The sequence below is a fragment of the Mycosarcoma maydis genome, chromosome 2 (assembly GCF_000328475.2).
Source record: "Mycosarcoma maydis chromosome 2, whole genome shotgun sequence".
Taxonomy (NCBI): Eukaryota; Fungi; Basidiomycota; class Ustilaginomycetes; order Ustilaginales; genus Mycosarcoma; species Mycosarcoma maydis.
In genome coordinates this window covers 1,747,433-1,769,651 of record NC_026479.1, presented here as the reverse complement: position 1 = coordinate 1,769,651, position 22,219 = coordinate 1,747,433, and the positions used below count along the sequence as shown (strand labels likewise).

The following is a 22,219-nucleotide window of genomic DNA, read 5'->3' as shown; positions in this document are numbered from 1 at the left end:
GCGCGCAGTTCTGATCCGCATCCACGATCCACATTGCCAGTTCGTGATTGCCTCCTCGTGAAAAGTGATAAGCACACTTACCCTTCACGATTCCATGCCATCTCCAAACACTTGCATCCCGAAGCACACCCCATCGATGACACGCACGGATGTGCTATTCGGTATCACTACCACGCGCCCGATCGTGAATGCGCACGTCGACACGATGCAATCATCGAATCCGCAATCCGCGCCCCAGCCGTTCGGCAATATATGAGCTCTGTGCATTGTCCATGTCGTCTGTGCGCCGATGCTCGTGTTCGACATTGGCTCGTGTGTGACCTGTGGATGCTGTCGCAACCGCTGATCCGCTCGATGCAACCGGCGGCGGCGGAGGAGGTCTCCTCCTTGCGCCTGCCTTAGCTGCGCCTAACGACGCCGGAACATGACTTGTCGTCGTGTGAGCACACTCAGCCGCACTAGCTGGTCGCGAGCGCGCGACATCCAGTTCGGCGCTGTGCGACTGTATCAGCACCCGCCGTGCTTGCGGTGGTGACGGCGGCTTTCGTCGTTGACGACGCCCTGCACCTCCCGCCACCGACGCACTGCTTGGCGCGCCCATCCCACCGTCGACGCTCCCACCAGCGTAGTGCACACCACCGAGCTGCTCGGTCAAATCGCTGTTCAGCCCACTCTGCACATGCGCATGTGCAGAGTGCATCGCGTTCGCGTCCGGCTCACTCACCCTGCCACCAGCCTGGCCAGCCTGGCCAGCCTGGCCAGCCTGGTGTTTGCCAGACTCGCTACCGGGTTCCTCGAGCATGTGTGCGTGCCACGAACTAGAGCTCGACAGTGCATCGTCAGTGTCCGCATCGGCGTCGGCATTCACACCCATCAACGATCGAGACTGCTCGTAAAGTCGTCCAGTTGGTCGTCGACCCACCGCCAGAAATGGCGAGTCCATCCGTGGTGGAGTGCATGGCGCTGATTGGGCCGAGACTGCCCTTCTGTTACCGTTGCCGTTGCCGTTACCATTGCCGCTGCCGCTGCCGCTTGTGGAGTTGTGTTGCTTCGATGTGGATGTGGTTCTGCTGAACGAAGCAGCTGAATTCGGCCGCAGCAGCGCGCTTGCTGGTGCTGCTTCGCAAGGCGCGTGCGAAAGCGAAGCCACCCTCTTGTCTCTGGTCCGCAGACTCGCCGCAACGTTGAGCGACGCCGTTGGCGGTGCAGACGACGCAAACGATGCCGACACGGACGCCACGTCGGTGCTTGTCGCATCTGCAGGTGACATGGTCGTGGTGATGCTGATAGGATTCGCCACTTGATCCTCGGTAGTCACCGCCAACGAATCAGCCGTTGCCTGCACTTCACTGCTCCGCTCTTTGATGCGCGTATCCAGCATGGGCAATCCTTCGGACGTGAGACCGACGTGCATCAGCTTGACGTGCGCCTCACCGCCACCGATCGGCTCGAGCTTGGCCACGCTTTCGGTTCCGTCCAAGCGATCCAGCTCTACACACCACTCGGCTCTCAGACACCTCTCCACCAAGCGCTTGGTGGTAGCCGAGATATCGTTCAGATGGCCGTGCGAGATCAAACCCCTCAACAAGCGTCGAATCTGTGGTCGTTTGTACGGATAGGTGCACAACTGCGTGTTGGTCAGCAGCGGATGCAGCACGCGCAGATACGTGTGTCGAAGCGACTCGCTTTCGTCCGGAAGATCGTTGAGCTCTCGAACAAAGATGTCGACCAAAACGCGCAGATCGTTGGTGTAAAAGTAGCATGCCGTCTCCTTGGTGGTAAATAGCAGATAGAGAAGCTTGAGCACGAGCAGCTGCATGCACACGTCTTCGGCATCCGAACTGCTGGCTCGGTTGAGCATGAAGATGAGATTTTCGCCAAACGTTTTGCTCGCGTTCAGACGTTGCTGCAAAACGCTAAGCACCAGGTTGACCGGTCTCGACGAGCAAGGCGTACTCGAATGCGTTTGGGTGGAGGCCAGGGCAGAGACCATGTATTGCTCGTTCATCGCAACGAGCAGCTTGATGAGGCGATAGTTAAAGTCTTCATTGTGATGGTAACGCGTTTCTTCGACAAGATCAAAGAGGTGGTGGATGAATCGTTCGTCAAACGCCTTGAGGTGTGAAGCTTCGAGCTTCTGCACACGACACACTTCGTAGAGCATGCGAACCGCTTTTTCGCGCAGGCTGATCTGGATGGCGATGTCCTTGGACGCCGAAGACGAGTTGGGCTTCGTGCTGGCTTTCGAGATGACAGCCGACACTGGTTCATCTTGATCCCAGTGATCAGCGTTCCAAGCGCCGACATCTGAGTGCTGTTTGTCCGAAATGCCGATCTTTGCTTCTGCTTGTGCTGCATAGCTGCCCGCCCAAATCTGATGCACCAGCCGATGTAAGAAAGCGCGAACGCCGACAAACGATACCGTTGATGCCGAGGCCTGGATCGACTTGTACGTGGATGGGAAAGCGTCTCCGTACTGCAAAACGATCTCGTACGTCATGAGAAGCACTGGGATGGACGTGGATGTCTGCATGATTCGTATCGCCTCTTCTGCCGCCAACTGATGCATAGCAACGTTGTTGGCGCTAGCGACCGATGATGATGATGATGCTGCTGCTGCTGCTGCTGCTGCTTCTGATGTTGGCTCCACATCGTCACGAAAGACGGTAGAGTTGAAGAGTCGATTGATGCAGTAGTCCTGGTTGTATTCGGTCGTGAGGTTGTCGTTGAAAGAGGCCGCACAAAGGTGGAGGAACTTGGCGAGCACGCTGGCGACATAGATACGCTTGGCTTGCAACAGCTTCTCCGCCTGGTCATTACTGCTGGCGCAACATGTGGACGCGTACGAGGCTGGGTGAAACGGGGTATGCAGAATCTCGTCGAGCTCGAGCCAGAATTGTTGTGGATTGTCGAGAGCCGCATAGCTGGCAAAGGGGTCCATTCTGAGCAACACTCGGTGCAGCAACCCAAGTGATGCGACCACAGCGCCAATCAAGCCTTGACGCTTTGTGGCGTCGAGCGACGAACGTCTCGAGATCGCAGACGATCCAGCGGGTTGAACGATGGTGATGTGCACACAGAAACGACGACGCCGAACCCCGCAATCACTCAATCGTGAATCGCTCAATCGTTAATCACACTCGTGACTGTGAATCGCTCCGCCATTAAAGGCAAACGCACGCAATCGTGAATCACAAATTCACGATTCGTAATTCCACCGAATTGATCAAAGCCAATAACATTGACGATCTCACATCCATTTTACGTTTGCAATCACGTGAATTGTTTTGATCTAACACTCCAATGTGGAATCGACTCATGCACGGCTGAGAAAGCAAACCGCCACATCGTGAATTCTCGATTCTCGGTTCTCGATTCTCGATTCCACCTGCATAACTCCACACACACGCACAGACCCTGCGTGGCGATGCTGACAGGTCATTCGTGATTGACGATTGCACTGGTCTTCTAGCGCTCTTGGACGGCATGCACCTCATGATCAGCAACAAGGAGCTCTCAATTGTGAGCTTGGTCAGACGTCGGTAGTTGAGCATCTGTGTGGCTGTGATGCGACGTGCGCTCCGCTTGCTTGTGCTCCTCATCGTCGATCAAACCGCGTCCGATCGGTTTGAACGCTACAACCACCTCTAGACCTCGTGCAAGATGAGCGACATTGACGTGCCCGTGGAATCGGCTCTCACGTCGGCGTCCAAGCTGCTCTCGAGCGTGGTTTCGCAGCTGTCTACGTCGACTCGGCCGTCTTCGGAAGAGCTGCGTCAACTGCAACTGGTGTGTTCGCTGCTGTCGGGTCTCGATCCGTACTTGGATAGCGTCTCGTCGCCGGCGCCGTCGGTGCAACGACCTTTGCTCAAAGCGACGGCAGAGCACGATTGGGCAGGAGCATGGTCTCGCAAGCAAACGCTCTTCCAGCTCTCTGCGGCGTGGTCGGCAGGTGGTTACGAAGGCAACTTGGTCGGTCTGCTGACCAGACTCACGCACGCTCAAAAGGCGCTCGAGATCGGCATGTTCACCGGCACCACCACCGTCTGCATCGCGCAGCAGCTGCGCCAAGGAGGCAAAGTGACAGCATTGGAGATCGACCCGTACCTGCACAACTTCACGCGCCCATTCTTCCACCAGTCCGGTCTGGCCGAAAAGATCGACGTCAAAGTCGGAAACGCCGTCGACCACCTCGAGGCCATCTCGAAAACGATTGTGTGCGATCAAGACGCTTACGATATCATCTTTATCGACGCCGATAAACCAGGCTACACGACGTACTTCAACATGATCCTGGACAAACACCTGTTGAAGAAGGACGGCTTGCTCGTGGTGGACAATACGCTATACAAGGGTGCGCCTTGGACCGAGGGGTTGGTGGATGAATCCTTGTTGGACATCGCAAAAACCAATGCAGATGCCATCAAGCACTTCAACCAGGTGGTGAGACAGGACAAGCGCGTCGAGGTGATCGTGCTGCCCGTCAGGGATGGCGTCAGTCTGATCATGCGCAACGAGTAGCCACAACTCGCATGTAGGCGGGATTGTTGGCCGATTGCCATGCTCACTCTGACAGCTGCCAAGGTGCTACAAGTTGGATTGATTCGGCACTAACGTCACAGCTGTCTGCTGAGATCTATGCGTTCCAGTCGGTCTCCAACTCTTGTTGGCCGAGCTGCATGCAACGCTCGAAATCGTGTCGAAAGCCACTTGTAGTAAGCTCTTGGTGCTTGGTTATCAACGCGTTGATCCTGCTCGTCAGCCATTCAGGCCCGTGATGCTGTACCACGTTAAAGTTGGCGTGCATGTCGGTGCTGCCTGCTTGCTTGAGCTGCTCGCTGTTGATGAGGTCGTCAAAGTCTTGCACCTTGATCGGCTCATGGTTATGAGTGACGAATGTGATTCGTTTGCAGCCCTCGATGGTGACGACACTAGCTCGTTTGGTGGACAATGCGACCACGGCGTTGGTCGAGAGGTGCATGCGGAATTGATGGCACGATGGGATGCTCAACATAGAGTTGGACAGCGTGTGTATCATGATGCTCCCTTCGATGGGTGGTAGAGCGATGGCAGAGCAAGTGACGTTGCGGATCTGGAGTGCGACGATCGTATGCGTTGTTGCGAGCGGTCGGAGGTCGACTATTGAATTCGAGATGTTGGTCAGGTCGACAGAGACCGACGTCGGTGGCTCTGCTTGCGTTGGGTTCGGTGCGGGATGCGTGTATTTGGTCTCGTGGAGTGCCGAAATGGTCAAATGGTTGGATCGTCTTTGGGCTGCGTCAAGTTGCGCTTCGGCGGTCAAGCTTTCGACGTTGGCTGTTGCGTCTTTCCAAGTCGACAGAGGTGTGCTCGTTGGCATCGAAGCAGACGTGGCTGCGGGCTGCTTGCGCTTGAAAGCGAAGCTGCCCCTCGTCTTGCTCTGTTTTTGACCGTGATGCTGTTGTTCGGTAAGCGCCCTGCTCTTGTCTTGCATGGCTGCAGAGATGTCTTGCAACCTATCCTTGTGCACGCGTTGATCATGGCTCGGTAGCACACCACTGTCCACAGCTCGGGTGAATTGCGCGCTCAACTCAGCATATGTCTGCAATGCGTGTTGCAGCAACTCTGGCGACGTTGCCGAGGTCGAAAGTTGGGTCAGCAGAGATTCGGTCGCCGCTCGAAAGTGCGTATAGAACGCTTGAGCACAGATGGCGTCGGCTGACGATGCATTGCCAACAGAAGAGGACGAAGCCATGGCGTAATGCAGCTGCAACACACACGCTACGATGAGCGTCGACTGCCAACGTTGCAAGCGGTTGTTGACGTCGAACCAAGCCGGTTCGTGGTTGTACCAACAAACTGACAAACTCGTCAGAGAAGCACGAAAAGACGAGCAACACGAAACTTTCCGATCTTACAATCGTATTCGAAGTCGAAACTGCAATAGCAATCACAATCGCAATCGCAAACGCAATCACGAATCACGAATCACAAATCACAAATCACAAATCACAAATCGGGCGTTTTGAAGTGATTGATCTCTGTCACTTTGGCAGAGTCACAAGCGCAAGGAAAGTGGACAAGAAGAAATTTGGTTCGTGATTGGCGTGTGGAATTGTTATGTCACATTATCAAAGCGTTGACGGTTCGTGGCGGTGTGCGAGTCATATTCGTGATTTCACATTTCTTCGAATCGTGAATCACTCAGGCTCGTTCACAACTGATCGTCGTGATTGTTCTCATCTGATCTCACATCATCACCACCAACAACAACAACCACCACCACCATCCACTGCAATTTTTCGATCTTTGTGTCGCCTCCGGTCGATCGTCTAGCATGTCTACGTTTGGCTCGCACTTTCGCGTCACCACGTACGGCGAGTCGCACTGCGCCTCGGTAGGTTGTATCGTCGATGGCGTGCCTCCGGGCATGGCACTCGCTGCGCACGACATTCAGACGCAGCTCTCACGTCGTCGGCCGGGCCAGTCGAATTTGACGACGCCGCGCGATGAAAAGGACCGTGTCGAGATCCAATCGGGTGTCGAACGCGGCGTGACGCTGGGCACGCCGATCGCCATGCTGGTACGCAACCAGGATCAGCGTCCACACGACTACACGGACGATACGCTGGATACGTATCCACGCCCTTCGCACGCCGACTTTACGTATCTGGAAAAGTACAACGTCAAGGCAAGCTCGGGCGGTGGAAGGAGCTCGGCTCGTGAGACCATTGGACGAGTCGCTGCGGGCGCTCTGGCGGAAAAGTATCTCAAGGAAGCGTACGGTATCGAGATCGTCGCGTTTGTTTCCAGCGTAGGCAAGGTGCACATTCCGCGCTACCCGGGCGAGCAGCTCGCCCAGAACGTCGTCAATGGCGCTGCGCTCGTCGCCTCGACCGAAGCAAAGGACGGTGTCCAGGTGGACAAGAAATCGTTCTATGGAGAATCCGAGACCGACGGTCCACCACAGACCAAAGTGGACAACGTGATCAACACGGATCACCTCACCGAAGAAGAGGCAGAGGAGCCGCTTTCGCAAGAGTTCCGTCAACTGCTTGCCACCATCACGCGCGCAAAGGTGGACGAGAACGCTATTCGGTGTCCGCACGAACTCGCGGCTGAACGCATGCGCCAGCGCATCCTGCTGGCCAAGGCGAACAATGATTCGATCGGTGGCACAGTGACATGCGTGATCCGCGGTGTGCCGTCAGGGCTGGGAGAGCCGTGTTTCGACAAGCTCGAGGCCAAGCTGGCGCACGCCATGCTCAGCATCCCGGCAACCAAGGGGTTCGAGATCGGCTCGGGTTTCCGGGGCACCGAAGTCGCGGGCTCGAGGCACAACGACAAATTCGTGCTGAAACCCGACGGACGTCTGGGAACCATTACGAATTGGTCGGGTGGGATCCAGGGAGGTATCAGCAACGGAGAAGACATCTACTTCCGAGTGGGCTTCAAGAGCCCCGCTACGATCAGCCAGAACCAGAGCACCGCCACGTACGATGGCAAGCAGGGCACACTCAACACCAGAGGCAGACACGATCCGTGCGTCGTGCCCAGAGCGGTTCCGATTGTCGAGGCCATGGCCGCACTTGTCGTCATGGACGCCGTGCTCGTCCAGAGCGGTAGAGACAAGGCGGCCGCCAGGTTGAGCCGCGATCCCATCGACGCGCTCCCCAACAGCATGAAGTTACCCCCCAGCAAGAGGAGCAAGACGCAAGACTGAGCTTGGACACATTCCATAAAAGTTTGCAAATCTCATCCTTCGGTCTCTGGCTCGCATTCACGCACTCGGTCGCGCTTTGTTTCATGTTGGCCTGGCCATTCACTCGGTGTGGTGTGTGTCTGAATCTCAAGGCCGATCTCACGGCTGCTGGGTGCAGGTGAGCTGTGAGCGCGCACATGCGCGATGGCATGCGTGTCAAGAGGTGGAAAGCCGAGTCGTAAGTGTTTCGCTGTGTGATGTAGTGTCAAGGATCAAGGCGGTGCGGACGCGGGTGGCAATCAGGAATCAGTGTTGCTTGGCTTGGGCGTGGATGGCAGCGATGGGGTCCCAGCTCCTGTAGAGCGTGCATGTCTTTCTCTCCCTGCGGATGAGATTCTGGTCGCTGTCACCCAATACGGTGCGTCTCCATGCGGTGTTGCATGCCTGCTTGTACTCGGCCTTTTGCTCGGGTGCTTCGTCCCACTCGTGCAAGCCCAGACACTTTGGCACACCCTCGTGCATGCCTGGGCGCGCGTCTTTGCCGTTGACTCCGTTATCGATGAGCGTAAATCTGCGACTCCGTCTCCAGCCTGGCACCTTGGAGAGCATGGGTACGTGTTCGTTTTCGAACCAATCGTCGTACTCGTGCTTGGCCGATGGTTGCATGTCAACGCTGTTGGCGACAATGTAAAGCGGAGTATCGGCTTCGGTTTGAACGTCGAGAGCTAGCTTGATGCGGGGGACGCTGATGTTTGCATCGAGGTCGCTGTCGTATTCGAGTCGGTAGATTCGTCGATCGATGATGCTGAGTCGGGTGAACAGCTCGGCCTCTCTAGCACTGCGTTGGGTTCGCAACGAGGTGTATGAAACATGGGCAAACGTGTCGTTGTTCGAGATGGTGTAGAATGCACCCCAGCTCGACGGCGGTGGAATGGGCACTTGTTCGGTCGGCAGCGACGGGGTCAATTCGGTCGATGTGACTGCATAGCGAGTAGCAGATCGGAACGATGCAAATCGCTGGATGCGCAGAGGAACATGCTCGCTATCATACCACTCGTGAAACTCGGAGAGCGAAACTTGCGGTCCAGGCTCCATGAACACTAACAAAAGCCCAGCATCGCTCGACTTGAACACGGCGTGTGAATCCGTCATGTCGACTAACCAATCCCTTGAACACGTTGGTGGATATCGTCGTGAACAAACGTGCAGGCCCAGTCACCAAGACGTGAAATCACGAATCTTGAATCTCCAAGCCTAACCAACGCTAACTAACCCCCGCACATTCACGATTCGTGATTATCCCAACTGTGAATCACGAATATCCGTCTTTTCCGCAGACGCGAGCGATGCAGCGGAACAACAATTTCCCGCCCATCCTCTTCACTCACAACTCACGCGTTGGCCTCACACAAACCACGAACGCGGCTCATTCCGCCTCGGCCTCATCGTGCATGGTAGAGTCAGAACAATCACGAGTGTATGCTTCTCTAACAAGGTCAGCATTGCTCGACGCTAGCGCGTTGCGCGTCCCGTGTGCGTGCTCCCGTGCTGAAGCTCTTCATCCGAGCGCTCTGACAGCCAAATCTGGCGCTCCCTGTTCACGCTTAGCCGTCTCGGCATCTTCACGCCGAAACTCCGTTGGGCTGCTTGAGCCTCAACTGCTTTTCCTTTGCCAGACTGTGCTTCCAGCCCTCCTCAAAGGCCGCCTCGTTCTGGTCCGGATTCGCAATGCTCGCGGCGATCTCGTTCTGTTTGTGCCGGTTAGCGGATTGCAGCTGGTTTCTCCAGCTGGTCACGATTCCGGCTACTCGGCTGGGTGCGTAGGTCCTCGCAAACAGCGCAGCCTCCGAGGACCTCCCGGCGTTTTCAAGCAGCTGGATGCACGAATCGACGTCGCCCAACGAGAGGTAGGCGGCAAAGGCGATGTTGGTGGAGCCTTTTTCGGTGGCCAAGTGCGCCAGACGCGCGAGCAGTTGGCGGTCGTTGGTCGAGGTAGCGACCAAGAGCATCGACGAGAGATCATGCGCCTTTTCAAAACACTCTTTGGCGAGCGAGACATTCCACCTGGCGAGAGCCTTGTCGCCGATGGTTCGCCATCTGGGTTCCGAGCCGAGCTGCGGTCCGCTGCGAGCAATGTCGAGCGCCGTGTCAAAGTCGTCGAGCGAAATAGCGAGGTCGAAGCGGTGCTCTGCATCGGTCGATACTTGGAGCGCCAAGTCCTTGAGATCCTGCGTCTCGAGGAAGCGAGCAACGCGATTTCTCTGATCCGACGGCACCTGCTCCAGTAACTCGGCTGCAGCGTCGAGATCGCCTCGTAGGATCGCCGTCTGGTACTCGACCAACGCGAGCGAGAGCGAGTAACTAAAGATCGACATGTCCTTGTTGACCACGTAGACGCGGCCGTGCTGAGGAATGTAACCGAGCAGGAAGATCTCGTTGTCCGAGTGCGTGATGGTGTGCGTCTGCTCGCCCACGAGGTATTGCAGTCGGTTGGTTGAGTTGGTGTACAACAAGCACTCGCCGGTCCATCGCGCTGTGCGCACGCATTCGGTGACTTCGGTGACTAGCTCAAACGCGCTCTCGACGCCGTCATCTTGGACGTCGGCACCCGAGTCGAGGTGTGCCGCGTACGCGTCGCGATCGAAGCGCAGAATGTAGAACGAGTCGTCGCAGATGATGGCGACCAGTTCGGAGGTGGTGGACCAGTGGATGGCTCTGGCATCCACATCGATTCGACGCACCAAGGCGGCCGTCTCCCAGTCGTAGAAGCATACAAAGCCGCTGCCGATCACGGCGAGCAACGCACCGCCGGCGACTGCGTCGACGTTGTATGCGAGCGTGAGCAGACCAGGACGCTCCTTAAAGTTGCGGAAGACCTTGAGTTTGGAACCGCCTTCGTGAACAGCGTAGGTGTTGCTGTCGCTTGCCCAGGCGAAGCCAAGACCGGAGCCAAAGGCCTTGTTCCTCCAAGCGAGAGCGGTGTAGATGATGTATTCTCCATCTCCGCAGACGGTCACAAACCGACCGTTGGGGCTGTGTTGCAAGAGTTGCGGGTAGACCTCGGTGGTGCCCATCTCACGTACGCTGACGGGGAGTCTCTGGCCGTCGGGGACAAGGTCTTCGGCGGTGGCACCGACGTTGGTGCTGAGAACTTCGGAGTTGCGCGCCCAGACAACCTTGCCGGCAGCGTCCATGCTGACGCTGGGCTCTTCCTTGCCGAGCTTGATGACGACGGCGCCTTGGTCGTAGCCGATGGCAACGTCGTTGCCCGACTTTTTGTAGGCGACGCACCAGACGCGTTCGAGGCCGTAGTCGAGGGTGGATTCGAGACGGTAGGTGTTGGAGTGCCAGAGCTTGACGGTGCCATCTTCGGAACCGGAGATGATGAGAGGCAAGCAAGGGTGGAAGATGGCAAACGAGACATTGGAGGTGTGTCCGGTGAGCGTCTGGACGCACGACTTGGAGAGGTAGTCCCAGACCTTGACGGTGCGGTCGTCGCCGACGGTGAGCATGTAGGGTTTTTCGCCGCCGTGATAGTATTCGACGTAGTTGACGCCCTTGTCGTGAGCGTCAAAGGTAAAGTTGGCGACGCTGGAGCCTAGCGTCCAGACTTTGACGGTACGATCGAGAGAGGAAGAGGCGAATGAGTTGGAGTCTTTGGGGTTGAAGCAGAGGTTCATGATGTAGTGAGTGTGGCCTTCAAAGGTCTGTACGAGGCGCCAGTTCTTGTCCCAGTCCCACATCTTGATCGACATGTCGTCGGAGCCGGTGATGACGTACGAGCCGCTCGGATGCACGGCGAGGCAGCGGATGTAGTCTGGATGCGCCTCGAAGCTGATGAGCTTTTCGTGTGTGTTGTAGTTAAAGGCGCGAAGCTGGAAATCATCGGAACCGGCGACAAACCAGTTTTTGCGTGCGATAAACTTGACGCATCGTACGGGGACGTTTGTGACTTCAAACGTTTTGACGATAGCGCCTGTCTCGTAGTTCCAGATGTTGACGGAACCCGAGTAGAGACCGGCGAGAAGCCATGGCTCTGTGGGATGAAAGTCGAGCGACTTGACGCGCTCCGACTTTGCAAAGAGCTTGCGCTGGATGTCGAGGAGCATGGGCATGACGATGAGCTATCGAGCTGGGCGGCGAAAGGAGGAGCGATTCGACAAGTAGCTACCAAGTAGCTTTGCTGGCGCCGATGCTAGAGACACGGCGCACGCTTGGCGGCAGAAGGTGCTCAGGTGTGGGTGGATGGGTGGTTGTGGGTGGATGGGTGGTGTTGCAAGTCGATCGAGGCGGTGAGCAAGAGGAGTATGCGCTATCGAAACGACAAAGGTGAGTGTGTGAGTGTCAGTGCGTGAGCGATGCGAAGAAATCAAAGCGGGTGTGAAGCCAAGACGAAAGCCACAGAGAGTCACGAGTTGGACTCGACAAGCACGAAGCGTCAAGCCTCGAGTCTCGGCGTGAAGGGCTCGAGCCAAGGCGTCAGCACTCACCCAACCCTCAAAGGCTTGCTGGCGGTTGCCCGTCGTTCTTGCAGAGGGTTCCACGTTCCAAGCTTTATCTCACGTCTTGAATATCGCGAAATCGCGAAATCGTGAATCGTGAATCGTGAATCGTGAATCGAGAATCGAGAATCGTGAATCGTGAATCGTGAATCGTGAATCGTGAATCGTGAATCGTGAATCGTGAATCGTGAATCGTGAATCGTGAATCGTGAATCGTGAATCGTGAATCACAGATCATGTCTCAGGCATCTGTAATTTCCAGGCGGTGAGTCGTGAGTCACGAGTTGAGCGGTTTGCCCAAAGTGTAGGACATTGCCGCTCTAACAGCTGCCTCTCGCACGTTCACGCTTCGTGCTTCACTTTGCTTGTGCTTCCGGCAGAACGCCTCGGATTGAGTCAGAATACCCTTCGTGATTCACCATTCACATGCTCGATTGGTCGGGAGTCGGCGACTGGATTTGCATCGGCCACGCACGTAGCTTGTCGCTTTGTTGATGCAACGCGCCATCTTGGGTGCGATCGGCCAGGCTTTTGGTGATGCATCGGTGACTGCAGCAGTAGACGAGCAACATGCACCATGGTAGCTACGAGCGGACGCCGCTCCATTCGAGCGCAGGCGATGCTACTGCAAGGCCGGTGTGGGTTACGGGTGTGTGAGCGGTGGGTACGACGGCATGATCAGTCAAGGAGTCAGTGTCAGGTTGTGGATTACGAATAGTCACGAGTATCAGGATGGTCCTCGAGTTGAGTCTCGAGTCATGTCCAAAAGCGGCATCCAGAATTATATTCGTGATTGTAAGTTTGTGATTGAATTCACGCCCTGAAATGCTATAAAATCTAGGACATCTATGTCAAAGAATGACCAACCGACCGCGCCGACATTCACGATTCGTGATTCGTGATTCGTGATTCGTGATTCGTGATTCGTGATCCGTGGTGATTCAAACCCATCCAAGAAAATCCAGAGTCGCAAGTGCAAATCAAGTCAGTCTGAGTGAATCGAGAAAATCACGAATGCACAGCAAGAGAGGCAGCGTTGGCGCCGTGCTTCACCTTGTTTGTCGGAATCAACACAACCCACGCCCGCCTCACGCCTCAAGCGATCAGAGAATCGTAAATCACCGAATTCAATCACGAATTGGTTCAACTGTTGAATCGCTGAGTCGTGTAGGTCAGTCACGAGTTGTGTTGTTTTTTTGTTGTTTTTTTTCTGTAGGTGAATGTGCGCGATTCACGGATTCGTGATTGCAGACCAACACTTCGCGCAGTGAGTCGTGAGTCGTGAGTCGTTCAGCCGACCCGCAACTCGCAACTCGCACACGGCAACTCGCGAGTCGACTGACCGACCAGCCGACTGACTGACTGACTGACTGACTGACTGACTGACTCACAAAATCCATCCACTCATCCATCGTTCCGTGTCGCTCTCGTTCGGCCCTCGTGCCTGTGTCTGTCTGTTGCTCTGACGGCGACTCACAACTCGTGACTGAGACTCACACTGTGGTGACACACGCTCTACCTTGGCTGCTTCCACTTTGTCCGTCTCCTGGTCCGACCTTCGTGAGGTGCTATACTCTGTCACCGCCATAAGTCGCTTCCACCATCCCATCCATCCGCCTTTCCCTACGACAAGCCTTCTGCCGTCTGTTTCATTCGTGATTGCGACGAAAGCCGCGCGTCTTTGATCCGACCACGACCACCATCACCACCGCGCTATCGCAGCTATCGCAGCTGCTTTTCGTCACCACTCCCTTGATCATGTCGGACGCTGCTCGCCCATCCTCCTCCTCGTCGTCCTCCTCCCTGTCCACAAAATCGCGCCTCGATCGCACCACCACTACCGCTTCTCACTCACATCCCGCGCCTCCGCCCTCCACGCCACCCACAAACTCTGCCGACTTGCCCACTCCACCTACCTCTCACACCGAGTTCCGTCCGCCTCCCAACCCCGTACCCTCGTCCTCCAGAATCGTCCCAGATGAGTTGCTTACCGACGCCAGCCCCACCACAACCGTCTCGGATCACATGGCTCACATGGCTCCTCGCAGAGCCGTCGCCCGTCTCAGTGGCAGTAGCACTTCCTTTGATCGCAATGCAGACGACTCCTTCTCCTCCTCCTCCCATCGTAGAGCCAGCCGACGTTCCAGCATCGACCGCAACGATCAACGCACCGTAGCAGCTGAACGCCCGCTCGATCGCTCCTCGTATCGCTCACGTGCTACCCATTCGCCCTCCCGCTCACCTGCACGCTCCACCACCCCTTCGCCCATCCTTGGTCCTGCCTATGCCTTGGACCACCACATCGACGACCACGACCTCCTCAATCTCGGCCATCTCTCCTTTCCCATGCTCGGCGTCGGTGTCGGCCCCACAAACCAAGAGATCCAACTGCTCGTCTACGGTTCTTCCTCGGCCAATGCCACCAATCCCGATTCCGCACATCCATCCTCCCCAGCCGACGACGCCGCCAGCCTCGAATCCATTCTCGGCTCCTTGGCCAACATGGGCTTGGATCACCCCACCCACTCGTCCGCCAGCGAACGCGAGCGTGAACTCGCCACCATGGTCAAGATGCTCGCCTCGAGATGTACCACCCTCTCCGATTCGCGCGATCGAGCTCAGTCGCAGCTCAAGTCCACTCGTCTCACCGCTCTCTCTGTCATCTCCTCCCTCAAGCAGGCGCACGCTCATGCCCTCGCTGCTCATCGCAACCTCACCGATCGCCTCGAAGCCGAACTCGACGGCTGGAAAGCCCAAGCAAAGATGCTCAGTGCGCTCCTCAACCGCGCACAAGCCAAACGCTTTGACCACACGCGCTCCAACTCGGCCTCTGCTCCCCTCGTCTCGTTTGCTGACAGCGCCAAGCTCGCTACCTCTGTCCCCGCCTCTTCACCCACCCACAACCGCGTCTCGTCGTTCAAATCCGACTCGGCCACCACCAACGGCCACTCCCATCAACATCTTCTCACCAGCCCAAGCTTCCTCTCCTCCACCCACGACACCACCATCCCCCTCGCCTCACCGCACACCACAGGCCTCGGCATCTCCACTTCCGCTCTCGTCGACGTCGACACCGACCTTTTGCCCACCGCCTCGCTCATGCGCGAGCGCAACAAGCTCATCACGGACAAGAAGCATCTCAAGGCTCGCGTCAAGGATGCCGAGGCGCAAATCTGCAAACTCGAGAGCGAGCTCAAGGCTCTCCGTCCTTATCTCGTAGCTGGCGGCATCAAGGCGACAGATCTGTCTGCCACCACCGTCGATGCCGATCCTCCTGGCAGCCAAACCCCTGTCAATCTCAGCCAACCCGGCACTGCACCTACCACCCCGAGCCGATCTGGCAGCCGCAGAGACAAGAACCGAAAGAAGCGCAACGTCACCATGGGCGACGCAGAGACAGAGCATCTCATGTTGGCTGCACGACGCCTTCGCGAACTGCGAAAGGAGCAAGCCGAAGCCGCAGCCGCAGCCGCAGCCGCAGCCACAGCCGCCGCTGCCGCATCTGGTCCACCCCTCCACTCGAGCTCTCTTCCTCTCTCGCAAGATGGCACCAGTTCAACGCTCGACGCTCCACCCAGCGCACACGTCCTCGCGCCTGCCCCCGAGCTTCAATCCAACCTCGCTTTTCACGCCTCACCCGTCAAGCGACAGGCCAGTGAGGGTCCCATGACGGCAGACAGAGATGAAGCCTACGCCGCCGGCCCTCGCACGCCGCCTCCAAGGTCAGCAGAGCGACCGCCCAAGACGCCCAAATCCGTTGCCAGCATCCCCAACACGCCGCACACAGGTGTTCGAGCTCGAGAACTCGACGAACTCGCCCGCACTAACGATCGACGCGATAACTGGTCCCACCGCCACCGCAGGCTCGACTCGGCTTCTTCCTTCACAGGCATCGACGAGCTTCTCCAGGCTGCAGAAACGCTCAACCCTGGCGCTGCAGCCGCTTCGCCCACTTTGCGCTCATCCAGACTCGCGGCGCCTTTCCCTCCTCTCGTCACCGACCCACCCTACTACCCAAGAGAGCCAGCTCACCGCGCCATGGCTTATCCTCCGCCGCCCCTCTCGATCACCACGCAGCGCGGTCCCGAGTACGATTCGTACGCATACAGCGCTGCGCCTCACCCCATCCAATCGAGTCCGCTTCGCATGGTTCACGAGAGCCCAAAGCGCCGACGCGTGTCATCAGCCGCCTTTGACTTTGAGCCGCACGGCTCCCCCTTCCTTGGCGAGCGTCAACCTCGGGTCCGCACTCAGACCGAGGGCGCGGATCCGTTTGTGCAAGCCAGAACGTACCAAGACTATGCACCCAGCGGTCCGCCTAGCGCCGGTGGAAGCCAGGCTCTGAGTGCGCTCGACCTGCTTGCTGACCAGGCCACAGCCAGCCAGAATCCTTCTCAAGGCAGCGACAAGTCTGGCGAATACGAGGGTGTCAGCCCGATCGGCAGCCTGAGTAGCGAGGACGAAATGGTCCTGGATCGCCAAGCTCGTGGCAAGTCGAGCTCGCGACTTGCCTCCTCAAGAGCACACGATGGTTCTCGCAACTCCAAGCCCAACGGCTCGCAAGCTTCGTCTCGCAATGGTGAGCCCAAAAGCTTTGGTGGCAATCAGAATCCCGAAAAGAGGCTTCCCTACGTGCGCTGGACTTCGGAAGAGGACACCAAGCTGCGTGCGGCAATCAAGGAACATGGCCAACGCTGGGAGCTCATCTCGCGAGCTGTGGGAACGCGATCGTACCACCAATGTCGGCAGCGCTACCTGCTCATGCGACGCAAAGAGGCGGCGGCGAAAGCCAACGGCGATGAAAACGACGGTGGTCAAGGTCTTTCGGCATCGGCATCGGCGTCGGATCAGCAGTCGCAGGAGTCCGACTGCGCACAGGATGCTGCGCCTGCGAGCTCTACGAGCTCGAGCAGACGCAGGAAGAGCGGCTCGCATACGCATCACGCAGCTCGCGATGGCGAGTCGAGCGAAAGCGGCGCGACGTCGATGCCGCTTCATAAGCTGTCGATCGGAGCGCCGGCTCCTGCTGGAAGTGTGTATGGACAGTTTTCGCCCACGCACCGATCCGAAGTTTTGGCATCGGCGTCTTCGCAGACACCTACGCACGGTAGGATGATGTCGCATGCACACACGCGTGCGCTGTCGCCTTCCATGCAGACTCCGTCGGCGGTGAGGCGAGGTGTGTACCCGCCACCGTCGCCGCTCTCGACGTCATCGAGGCTTCTCCCGCCCCTACAGCCGCCAGCGAGCACGCGCTATTTGTCGCACGATCCATCGGCGCCTCATGCAGCCGGCGCACTCCACACACACTTTTCAGACTCGGCTCCACAACCACTCGATACCTCGCCGCACGAACCTACAACACCCACCTCGACCGCAAGCAGATTGCGCACCGCCCTATACAGCTAATACCCCGCTACCGTTGCCCGCATCTACCCTCTACGACTCTTATCGCTTGGTTACACTACGTTGGTCACATGGACGCGCAATCTATATCATTCGCATTTTCTCAGCAAGCATGACTCGCTATACGCTCATGCGCATGTGTGTTACTAGGCGTACAGAGCCGAGTGAAGAGCGCATGCAAGCTCAGTGTGGGGGCTGGAGACGTGAGGCGAGCGGGGTAGTGGTGAGCGACTGATGAATGGAAGCATGTTGGAACGGGGGGATCAGAAAGTGCCGGCGAGGCTTCTGGCGGCTTCGGCAGCCGAGATGCGGGATCTGCCACTCGCGGTGCCGGACGCGCCAGAGTTGAGTGTCCCGAATGGCGGTCTGGGCGCCGAGTTGGGACGAGCGAGGATCATGGACTGTGTCGGTGTGCCGAGGCGCGCCGAAGCCGACGTGGACGCGGGGCGCGCATCCGCCGCGCCTGCTGCACTTGCGGTCGAGTGTACGGATTGCGAGAGGCCCGAGTGTGCCAATGCGCCAGAAGCCGGTGGAGCGTGCATGTGCGTGCGCAGTTGCGACGCCGATTGTGATTGTGCTTGCGATTCCGACGCTGACCATGGCGTTTGCACCGTCGATGCTGCCGACATCGGCGACGTGTGTTCGCCAACCAACGACGCCGCGCCGTCCGATCGTGCATCCGCGCTTGCATCCGCACTAGCACTGCCACTCGCATCCGCCCCGATCTGTGCAACCGCCAGTCGCCATCCGTCGGCTCGGCGCGCATGCGAGACCGTCTGCGGCGCAGTGGCGCTCGTCGCGCCATCGTCCAACTCGAGCTTGAACCCACGCATCTCCTTCAACATCTGCGTGGCGAACATCACACTGCCTCTCGCATGCTCTGCCAGCGCGTGCTGCAGATCCTGGTGCGCATACCGACTGTGGCTCTGCAAGCTGTGATGCAGCTCCTGGCTGATCTTGCCCAAATGCAGTGCAAGCGCATGCTCGTGTCGTTGCGCTTCGTTGAGCTCCTCGAGCGCATCGTCGACGCGATCCGCGCGCAGGTTGCGCTGCATCTTGAGATGCTCCGCCTCCCTCTTTTTGCTCACCGTCGTCTTTTGCGCATTGTGATGCTCTTCGACCAGCGCGTTGCGCGCCAGCATTGTCTCCTTGGCCGCCCGCGCGTTGATCGACTGGTACGCGACCGCATCGCCGATCGTCAAAAGCTCTGTGTTGCTCAGCGCGTCCTGCAGATCGCCAAGGCTGCGCGCCGTGTAGGCGGTGCGTTTCAGCACATACGGAAGACCGAGGCGCAATGACGGCGCACGCATCTCTTCTACCGCTCCGAGATTGTTGAGCTTGACAGCTAGATCCGAGAGCGCCACCACAAGCGAACGCCGTGCATTTGCCAGCTTTTCCGACGCCTCGGCAGCGTCAGCGAACTGCATCTCGAGGCGTGTCACTTCGGCTCGCGCAGCCACAAGCTCCTCGTCGTCGTCGTAGACGCTTCGGGACGTGCTGAGACCTTTCGAGCTGCCGCCAAGACCGAGGATGCTAAAGCCACCGCCGCTGCTAACGCGAGAGCCAGCCGAGGCCGATGTGGCGAGGACGCCGTTGGGAAGCGCGCCAGTGGCGTCGACACCGCCGTACGCGACCGAAGCGGCGCTTGCCATTGCGTTGGCGAATCGCTTGCGAGCTGCCGAAGAGCTTCCAGTGCCCGGCGGCGTGGGCGAGTAGGCAAAGTCGGCTTCGATCAGATTGCGAGTTTCGGGATGATCGCGCAGTGCCGGCTCGGCCAAAACGCGCGAGAACCATCTAGCAAGCATGAGACGCAGAATGCGGGTATCTTCCAAGCCGCTTGCAGTGGTGGAGGGCAAGGGCAAGGCGGGCACGATGATGGCGGGACTCGACAGCGATAGCGCCAGAGAATAGAGACACAGCTCGCGGTAGGTGCGTGTCACGCCAGGATACGAAGACGAGCGGAAGTGCGGCAGGTTGGTGAGCGCATCGAGGCGCACCAGCAGATCCTTTTTGGCCTTTTCGATGGTATGAACGCGGACCCGCAGAAACACATCTCTTGGTTTCGAGTGCGGTTCATAGACACGAGCAGCATCAGCATCAGGTCGAGCGGCCCATTGAGCTTTGCGCTGCTCCGGGTCGGGTTGCAGAGCAGGCGCGGATGTTGGACATGTTGGGGCTACCGACGTTGCCTGCGGTACAGATTCAGGTGTTGGTGGAACCGGCTTATCCGAGGAGACAGCAGCTGTAGCGGACATTCCAGGATGAGATCGATAGTACGGCACACCATTGATGCTCTGCTGCGCTTGTACGGCGTGCGCTGAAGGTGGCTGTGATGACATGATGATGGATACGCCTTGCACGGCGTATGCTTGAATGCAACCGAGGGCGTTGCCGTGCTGGTCTGTGGAATTTGCTCGAAAATTATGTAGTAGACATGGTGTGGTACATGGGCTCGAGTGGCCTGTCGACGAATTAATAGAGAGATGATGGTGTCGACGATGGCTGAGCGACGCGCTGAGTGGAAGACGAGGCGGGGGGGAAGAGAAGAAGCGCAAGGGTCACGCGGTGTGCAAGTTGACACTCACTTGTTACTGCACAGACCACGCGGCCGAGGCAGAGTCACAGAAGTGTGAGTGGATGTGGAATCTGATTTATGGATAGGGTCTGCATTCAAGATTCGATTCTGTGATTGCGCTGCTCATATTCCAAAAATACAACTGGAAAGACACCGCTTTCTCGTGCGAAATCCATCCTCGAGACTGGATGAACCGAACCAAACCAGAGGAAAGCATTTCATCGCCGATTTTAGAGCAAACTACGTCAGCAACGATCCAGATCGGGCAGCATGCTATCGACAAAAATGTATAGATGCAACATAAGTTTCAGTTGCAAGTGATCGACTTGTGGATTCCTGTTCAGGTTGCCCCTGATGAGATTGATTGATCTTATCTGGGACTGAGCCTGCTGCAACGGTGAGGCGTGTGCGCGGCTCTCGGTTGACTAGATCGCGTCTCATCTATCAGAGTGGCGAGTCACGAGCATGCTGCGCCAGCATCGATTAAATTTCAAGTAATAAATGTTAGGCGGGCTAGCTCCAACATGCTAGGTACGCTTGGCCTTGACGCATTCACGATTCTGTGGTTCACGTTTAACGTTATGGCATAAGTTAACGCATGCCCGCTCCGAGCAGACCTCCAGAATAACTTACACCCTACTTAAGAATGTCGTGTCGGGCGAAAGGCGCGACGATTTGGCAGAGGAGAGAGAGAGAGAGACAGAGAAATACTATTTATTTAAAAAGACTGGCACTTCAGCTGGAAAGTGCATAGTCGCGATTTGTGCACTCTGCTGAACTGAGCCAGTCACGAGTTGTGAGTGAGGATCAGGCCAAGGCACAGGCCAAGCTAACATGCAACTTGAAAGCTGTGAATCTCCGTCACGCAGTTGCTAATTCACGTTTCGGTTAAGAGCGTCAACGGGCAGAGAGAGCCAACCAAACACAAAACTCTTTACACCGTGCACTCTGTCACGAGTAAACTAACGACGGAAGACGAACGAGTTACAACTGTGCACTCGTGACTACACGCTAGAATCGTGAATTGTCCATCATCCTTGCTTGGCACATCGGGAGCAGCGCACACAGTCGTAAGAGGGCACATGCCAGTTTTGCGCGTTGATGTATTCACGATTCAGTGATTCACGATTCGTGATTCGTGATTCGTGATTCAGGATTCAGGATTCAGGATTCAGGATTCAGGATTCAGGATTTGGTGTGTTTGTTGTTTGCAGTCACGAGGCGTGAGTTTGGCATCATTCACGATTCGTGATTCGTGATCACCTCGTTGCGCTTTCTTTCTTCTTCACCCAACTCACAGAACTCCACCTTGGCCCTTGTCACCTTTGCTCACCGTCCGCTAACCTCGTGATCGCCACCAATCTTACATCACTTCATCTTGCATAAAACTTCTTCGCCCACCAGCCCCTCCTTTCTCCGGCGGCCCCGCTCTCCATACATTCGACTGTTCGTCATCTCGGGTTTCGGTTCGATCTCTTGCTCGCTGCATCACGGCTTGTGTCACCTTGCTCGCTCATCCTCGCAAACCCTGATCACCAAGCGTCTGGTCGCACCCTTGAGCGCATCTCGTAGCTAAGCGGCAGTTTGGGTCGTGCCCTTCCGAAGCTAGCCCCCTGCTCTGTCGATACTCTTCCAGCCGCTTCTTGGCACTCTTGCATCCACGCGTCTCTCGCTTGGTCCCTCTTGCCTCACACATCCACAACCATGTCACAGCCTCACGCTCTCGACCCCGCCACTGTCGCCATACTCCGTCCCGCCATCATCCAGATTCTCAACAATGCCGACCTCAGCTCGATCTCGGCCAAAAAGGTGCGCGCACAGCTCGCTCAGCTTCCACCACACGTGCTTCCGCCATCTCTAGACCTGTCTGCCAGTAAGAAGCAGGTCGATGAGGTCATCCGCGACTGCTTTGATCACATCTCCAAAGGATTACCTGCACCTCCCCAATCCCAGCACTCGTACAATGGCACCGCTTCCGCACCACCTCGCAGGAAGCTGGCTCGGAACGCGGTGCCATGATACGAGTGCTGGGATTGGGGAGGTGCAGGTAATCCT

General features: G+C 57.3%; 9 protein-coding genes across 9 annotated transcripts in view; 4 read left to right on the top strand and 5 right to left on the bottom strand.

Moving 5' to 3' along the window:
* Nucleotides 1-211: 211 nt before the first annotated feature.
* Nucleotides 212-2,941, bottom strand: UMAG_01405 (uncharacterized protein; the record flags this gene model as incomplete). The annotated part of the gene is made up of 1 exon (XM_011388980.1): nt 212-2,941. One exon carries the CDS (start codon nt 2,939-2,941, stop codon nt 212-214), a length of 2,730 nt encoding a protein of 909 aa, XP_011387282.1.
* Nucleotides 2,942-3,663: 722 nt separating this feature from the next.
* On the top strand, nt 3,664-4,521 carry UMAG_11330 (uncharacterized protein; the record flags this gene model as incomplete). The annotated part of the gene is made up of 1 exon (XM_011389130.1): nt 3,664-4,521. One exon carries the CDS (start codon nt 3,664-3,666, stop codon nt 4,519-4,521), a length of 858 nt encoding a protein of 285 aa, XP_011387432.1.
* Nucleotides 4,522-4,636: 115 nt separating this feature from the next.
* On the bottom strand, nt 4,637-5,734 carry UMAG_01403 (uncharacterized protein; the record flags this gene model as incomplete). The annotated part of the gene is made up of 1 exon (XM_011388979.1): nt 4,637-5,734. One exon carries the CDS (start codon nt 5,732-5,734, stop codon nt 4,637-4,639), a length of 1,098 nt encoding a protein of 365 aa, XP_011387281.1.
* A 582-nt stretch (nt 5,735-6,316) lies between these two features.
* Nucleotides 6,317-7,702, top strand: UMAG_01402 (putative bifunctional chorismate synthase/riboflavin reductase [NAD(P)H] ARO2; the record flags this gene model as incomplete). The annotated part of the gene is made up of 1 exon (XM_011388978.1): nt 6,317-7,702. One exon carries the CDS (start codon nt 6,317-6,319, stop codon nt 7,700-7,702), a length of 1,386 nt encoding a protein of 461 aa, XP_011387280.1.
* Nucleotides 7,703-7,987: 285 nt separating this feature from the next.
* UMAG_11328 (uncharacterized protein) lies at nt 7,988-8,776 on the bottom strand (the record flags this gene model as incomplete). Its single annotated transcript, XM_011389129.1, has 1 exon — nt 7,988-8,776. The coding sequence occupies one exon, from the start codon at nt 8,774-8,776 to the stop codon at nt 7,988-7,990; it is 789 nt and encodes a 262-aa protein (XP_011387431.1).
* Nucleotides 8,777-9,303: 527 nt separating this feature from the next.
* On the bottom strand, nt 9,304-11,796 carry UMAG_11327 (putative coatomer complex subunit beta; the record flags this gene model as incomplete). The annotated part of the gene is made up of 1 exon (XM_011389128.1): nt 9,304-11,796. The coding sequence occupies one exon, from the start codon at nt 11,794-11,796 to the stop codon at nt 9,304-9,306; it is 2,493 nt and encodes an 830-aa protein (XP_011387430.1).
* Nucleotides 11,797-13,941: 2,145 nt separating this feature from the next.
* Nucleotides 13,942-17,592, top strand: UMAG_11326 (uncharacterized protein; the record flags this gene model as incomplete). Its single annotated transcript, XM_011389127.1, has 1 exon — nt 13,942-17,592. The coding sequence occupies one exon, from the start codon at nt 13,942-13,944 to the stop codon at nt 17,590-17,592; it is 3,651 nt and encodes a 1,216-aa protein (XP_011387429.1).
* Nucleotides 17,593-17,852: 260 nt separating this feature from the next.
* Nucleotides 17,853-19,928, bottom strand: UMAG_11325 (uncharacterized protein; the record flags this gene model as incomplete). Its single annotated transcript, XM_011389126.1, has 1 exon — nt 17,853-19,928. The coding sequence occupies one exon, from the start codon at nt 19,926-19,928 to the stop codon at nt 17,853-17,855; it is 2,076 nt and encodes a 691-aa protein (XP_011387428.1).
* A 1,940-nt stretch (nt 19,929-21,868) lies between these two features.
* UMAG_15039 (uncharacterized protein) overlaps nt 21,869-22,219 on the top strand; it is a gene marked incomplete at both ends in the record, with an annotated part of 1,080 nt that continues 729 nt past the window's right edge. The window contains one exon of the mRNA XM_011389208.1: nt 21,869-22,180. Within this exon, the coding sequence (XP_011387510.1) occupies nt 21,869-22,180 (312 nt within the window). The remainder of the gene's footprint in view (nt 22,181-22,219) is intronic.